This window comes from Camelina sativa, chromosome 9, assembly GCF_000633955.1.
Source record: "Camelina sativa cultivar DH55 chromosome 9, Cs, whole genome shotgun sequence".
Taxonomy (NCBI): domain Eukaryota; kingdom Viridiplantae; phylum Streptophyta; class Magnoliopsida; order Brassicales; family Brassicaceae; genus Camelina; species Camelina sativa.
This window is the reverse complement of record NC_025693.1, coordinates 10420512-10426870: the sequence shown is the minus strand read 5'-3', so window position 1 is coordinate 10426870 and position 6359 is coordinate 10420512. Positions and strand designations below refer to the sequence as shown.

The 6359-nt window shown below is 38.7% G+C and overlaps 1 protein-coding gene across 1 annotated transcript; it reads left to right on the top strand.

Moving 5' to 3' along the window:
- LOC104710820 lies at window positions 3627-6148 on the top strand. Its single transcript, XM_010427480.1, has 5 exons — window positions 3627-3982; window positions 4065-4572; window positions 4680-4992; window positions 5124-5396; window positions 5493-6148. Exons 3-5 carry the CDS (start codon window positions 4912-4914, stop codon window positions 6093-6095), a joined length of 957 nt encoding a protein of 318 aa, XP_010425782.1. The 5' UTR covers window positions 3627-3982; window positions 4065-4572; window positions 4680-4911; the 3' UTR covers window positions 6096-6148.

Below are 6359 nucleotides of genomic sequence, written 5' to 3'. Positions count from 1 at the left end.
TTTTTTTTTTTTTTTTTTTTTTTTTTTAACACTTAACTTCATTATATTAACTGATTACAGAGTTAAAATCATGTACAAGACATGGTGGGACATCATTGAAAACTGAGAAATTTGAGAGCATAAAACGTTGAGACTTTGCTAGTTTATCAGCTAGTCCATTTGTGCGCCTTGAAGTCCATCTGAACATAATATTGGTGAATCTTGATGCCCATCCTTGAATATCTTGTAGCCAGTTATAGATATCGAATCGAGTGCCCTTGTTATGAATTGCATCTATTAGTTGTTGGCAGTCACCCTCAAAGATAATGTTTGAAAATCCTCTGTTCCAAGCTTGCTGCATTGCAAAGATTAGGCTTTGGCATTCAGCTTCTAATGCAGAGTTGACAACATTCCCTGTTTGTTGACCCGCTTCAATGAAACTACCATGTGCATCTCGTATCAACCAACCTGCGGTAGCATGTCGTTCTTCACTTATGTAACTACCATCATAATTGCATTTTAGCCAATCGTGGGGAGGTTTCTGCCAAGTTGGTTCAGTTCGTCTGAATCTATTACTACCAGGTTGGACATGGGAAAAGGACTCAGTATTAGTTGACAGGACTGATAACCATTCATCAGTTTCTTGTTTGGCATCTCGAAGATCACGATACCAAGGATGAAGTTGCTTTTGAAAGATAAGCTTGTTGCAGCTTGTCCAGATTTTCCATAAAATCCAGAAAGGCAAGAGAGATAGTCGATCATAACTTTGACGTTGACTGTGAAAATGCAGGAGCTCGGAGATTTTTGTTTCTAGTGTAACATTCGGGAGAAGTAGACTTGATATTGGAATGTTCGAACCTCTCCAAATCTGCATTGCGTGAGGACATGTAAAGAAAAGATGATCTGTTGTTTCAAAATCAGAAACACACCGTTTGCAGAATGGGTTCACAGCTATATGACGACGATCAAGTTCTGAACCCGTAGCTAGCGCATTTGAGGATAAACGCCAGAGGAAATGTTTGAGTTTCGGGGGGATTTTTAGCTTCCATATCTTAGACTTAGTTTGTGGATCACCATTGGGTGGTCTTACCTGAAATTCTTGGTCCAGGAGGTGAGTTGCAAGCCAATAACCTGACTTAACTGTATAAATACCATTGTCTGTATAGTGCCAACCTAAGTAGTCTTGATTCTGCCAATGACTAAGCTTGATTGAGAGCACATGCCTAACATCATCCGGATGGACTAGATTACGAACTAATCTTTCATTCCAGCCACTTTTATTTGGCAAAAATAAATTATCAACAGAGGCCAGATCATTCTGCAGTACATGAACTGCCCGAGGGGGTCGAGGAGGATGAACCGGAAGCCATGGGTCAGACCAGGAGCTGATACATGTACCATCACCTACTGTGAACCGTAAACCCTTCTTCAAAAGGTCACGACCAACAAGGATTGATTGCCACCCAAAGGAAGGTTGTGTTCCTCTCGTAGCATCAAGTATACTAGAGCCTGAAAAGTATCTTCCTCTAAGAATACGTGAGAGAAGGCTATGCGGGTGTTGGAGGATTCTCCATGCTTGTTTAGCAAGTAGTGCCTCATTAAATTTCTCAATGTCCCTAAAACCAAGCCCTCCTTCTTTCTTTAAATACTTAAGCCGATCCCACGCAACCCAGTGAGTCGCATTACCATTCTGCAGTGTGTTCCACCAGTAGTTTGCCAAGATTCTTTCAATATCCTCACAGATACCTTTAGGCAGCTTGAAACAATTCATTGTGTAGACAGGCATTGCTAATGCTATTGCTTTTAATAAGATCTCCTTACCGCCATGAGACAAGAACTTGTTGTTCCAACCTTTTGTTCTGTTTTGAACCTTTTCCACAATATATTGGAAAAGTTCAATCTTCTTTTTACCAAACTGCTCTGGAAGTCCTAAGTACTTACCGCATCCTCCATCATTATGAATATCAAGGCAATGACGGATGTGAGTTTTTGTTGTATCTGGAACTCGTTTACCAAATGTTATTGCAGACTTTTTTGTGTTGATTCTCTGTCCCGATGCTCTTTCATATTGTAGCAGTATGTCTTTCAAAACTGAGCATGACCTTGAGTTTGCTTGGCAAAAAAACAAAGAGTCATCAGCAAAAAGTAGGTGGCTCACCCTCGGACAAGCATTGCTAATCTTAATACCCTTAATCAAGCCCCCTGCCTCTGCACGCTTCATCAAGTGACTCAAAACTTCCGCGCAGAGAATGAATAGATAAGGTGAGAGAGGATCACCTTGCCTTATACCCCTCTCTGGCTGAATAAAGCCTTGTGGATTACCATTGACATTAACTGAGAAAGTCGGAGTTCTGACACAAGTCATTATCCATTGGATCCATTGAATATCAAATCCGAATTTGAATAGAGTTTCTTGAAGGAAATCCCACTCAAGACGGTCATAGGCTTTAGTAATATCAGTCTTGATTGCCATGTAAGAGTTAGCACACCGGCGTTTGACCTTTAAAGCATGTATGAGTTCATGCGCGATGAGGACATTGTCTGTGATGTTCCTACCAGGAATGAAAGCAGCCTGCTCCTCAGAGATGATATGGTTGAGGTGTTGTTTAAGCCTCGCCACTAACACTTTAGAGATAATCTTGTAGCTGACGTTACATAGTGCGATAGGGCGGAACTCGCTCATGTGATTTGCAGCAGTGGTCTTCGGTATTAAGCAGATATTAGTATGGTTTAGGTTCTTATCAAAAACACCATGCTCAAAGAAATTTTTGACTTCCTGTATTACCGCGTCCTTTGTAGTTTCCCAGAAGTTTTGATAGAATGCTCCAGTAAATCCATCAGGCCCCGGTGCTTTTAAAGCACCAATTGCAAAGACTGCATCCTTTATCTCCTCCTCTGTGATCGGTCGTACTAAGTCTTCATTCATCTCAGGCGTAACTCTCTGATGGAAATCTCGGAAGACATGGAAGTGATTGTTTTGGGGAACCAATTCACTTTTAAACAGATTTGTAAAATAAGTCTGTGCTACTTTACCAATTTCACCATCGCCGAAGTGTTCAAAGCGATCATCATTTAAATTTAATTTAATTGTAAATAAATTAATTAGGTTATTTTTAATAAACCCAAAAAATAAAACACTCGACATCACAGTTTTTAAAAAAATCAAAAACTCAACTTTGATTTCTTCTCCGGCGTGGGAGAGAATAAAACGGTGACAAAATTGGCTCACCGTCGGTCTTATTTTGAGTGTCCGGCGTAGGAGATTAACAGATCGACATTGGGTGAGTCTCTGTCGGTTAAGGTGAGGCGAGTGACATCGTTTTCTCCGTTGGTGAGTCCAATTTCTGATGGCGTAGTCGGCTCTCCGTTGGAATCTTCTGCCGGTGTTGTTGTTTGAAGTCGATATCCAATTTCGATAGTGTCTAGTTTTTTTTTTCAATTTGTCGACTTTATCCTTTTCTTTTTGGAGAAATTTTTTGTACTTTTGTTATGAGGTGAGATGTATGTAAGCTGTTTTTTTTGTTATCTTATTCCCACGATTCATAAGCTGATCTTTCGGTTTGGAATTTTAGTGTATTGGTTTCAAGGTGAGATGTATATTAGCATCGGTTATATTATTCCCACGATTTGGAAGCAATGGGTTTTAAGTTTGTTTGCAATGGGTTTTAAATTTGTTTGCCATGGGTTTTTGTGGATCAATTGTTGACTCAAGATTTAAATTTCAATATGTATAGGAATGGCGTCCTCGAGTACAGTCTCAAAATATCCTCCTCGCCTCTATGGAGAAGGAAGATCTCCTTTGCAAAACAGGAGCATGAACCACAATTGCTTTTTGTCAAAAATTGGGATAATGGAAGAAAGTTTAGGCTTCGATGTGTGGGATAAGTTGAAGGAATCATCTCTTGGAGTATTTATTAAGTTAGCTGAACTAGGATACAGATGGTCTGCCGCAAAAGTTCATTATATCCTTACACATCAGCTAGCAGTCGACAATTCTCATGAGGTATGGTCGTTGATTGATGGTAGACCTATCAGGTTTTTGTTGAATGTGTTTGCTGAAATAACGGGCTTAAACTATGATCCAGGTGACCCGTTGGAGAACTTAGATGTTGATCATCATGAATTTTGGAGCGAAATGAAGATAGCAACAACTTCAGACGGTCCAAAGTATACTGAGTTGGAAAATGTTATGGATTTTAGCAAGACATGGACTCCAGCGAAAAGGATGATGGTTGGTAGGCTTATTGATTATCTGTTGCAGTACATAGCATACATCATGGCTCTAGAATCCCTCTTTCAAGTGCTAAAAGGGTTTTTGATGAAGATTTTTTTGAAAAACATCCTTGGGGTCGAGTGGCTTTTACTTGCTTAGTCAATTCAGTCAAGATTGTTGACTTAGATAAAGACTCTTACACTGTACAAGGATGTGTGCATGCTTGGTTGATTTGGTTGTATGAGAGTGTGCCTGGCATTGGAGAACTTTATGGGCTGAGGTCTTTGAGTAATGGTGTTCCACTACTTGATTGACAATCAACCAGGAAAGGTATCAAAATTGATGAATTCATAAAGAATGAGATGGCTACACATGGAGAGGTTAGTTTTCGAAATTAAGTATTAGACCATTTGTTTTTAAATTTGTCTGAGTTTATTTTTTCGATGTGACTAGGAACACTAATATTTTACTTCTACGTTGTATGTAGGTGGGTGTAAGGCACATGATTATTGTTTCAGAAGAAAATATGTATCATAAATGGAGTGACGACGAGGATAATAAGGATCCGGCGCTAGCCAACTTGATTACTGATATTGTCCATGATTGCTTACCTTTAGATGTTTGGAGAGTTGAGAAAACAGTGAGCATGGGAAGAAAAAAAATGAAAAGCTAAAGAAAATGAGAATTGGGAGAGTCGAAGCAGTGATAAGAAATTGAAAATGAAAGCTGATTTCTCAATTGATGAAGAAGGAGAAAAAGATGTAAAGAAGAAGGAAAAGAAAGGCAAGAAACATATGGAGGTTAGTTATTTTTTCATTTGCATATTCATCATAGTTATTTATTAATTTGCATATTCATCATAGTTAGTTATTCATTTTCATATTCAGCGCTAGACAACTATACGAATTTAGTTACATATAAATGATTGCAGGATGTGGAAGATGAGAGAAAAGGCTTGTTGGATATTTGGAAGGTGATAGAAAAAATGAATGGGACAATTTCCGACTTGGGCAAGAATTTAATCAGTAGAATGGACGCTTTAGAAGGTAAATTCGATTCTTTTGTTGAGAAGAGAATGGGTATCTTAGATGGGAAGCTTAGTGAGAATATTAAAATGGTGGAGGTAGATTTGAAAGGAATGAAAGATACAAAACCCACTGTTGTCCCAAACAATGAAGAGGATGAGGCACATAGTCAACAACCAGTAAGTTATATTTCGGTTTTTAATTTTGTTTTGTTTAATTTTTTTCGATATTGTAATATGATTTTCTTTGTCATCTAACTTATTAATATTTGGCAGTCTTGGATGGTAGAGATGAAACCGACTTCGAATGATGAATTTCCAGTCCCTCGAGTGGTGAAGAAGGTTTACACAGTGAGTAATAAAAAGAACAAGACAGAATCAGAAATATCTGCTGACCTTCCTTTATGTGAGAAGAATTATCAGAAGAATATTGTGGGTGATGTTTTAAAGAAACTTGGTCGCAAGAATGAGAAGCCGAAAGCTGCAGTTGTTGGAGAAAGTACCGAACATAATAAGAAAAAGGGAAAGCGGCCAGCTGTTGCCGTTGATGAACTTGAAGATATTACTGAAAAAGTTGTAGCTCTCCATACTAAAATGGCTTCCAGTTCTGAAGATACATGGGATGATCCTCAACAACAGTTGGCCAGTAAAAGGCTTGATGCAACATTGATATCTCTTGGAGAGGCGTTAAAAACTTTGGACGGAGATAGGACACAAGCAAAACGAATGCAACAGTTGGCAAAATCTCAAAAGTATCAATATGTTGGTAACTCTACTGTTAAGCGCATAATCCCTTCCAATGTGTCTTATGATCTTCTTAAGCCAGCTGAAGATGATAAGTTACAAAAACTTCTTGATTTCCTGAAGCGTGATCAGTAAGTATTATCCTTATGATACTTACATTATGTTTTTAATTTCCTATTAGTACTAGGCCTAGGCACTTTACCCGTATTCGACCCGTTACTCGGCTCATACCCGTCCCGAAAAAAGGGTACTCGTAGGTTTAGGGTCGAGTAAAGGGTATCATAATTATATTATCCGTGAGTAAGGGACGAGTATCGGGTATTGATTTAGGTTTTGATACCCGTCCCGTTACTCGTTCCTTTATCCGTTTTGTTACCCGACCAGTAAATACCCTTTAAT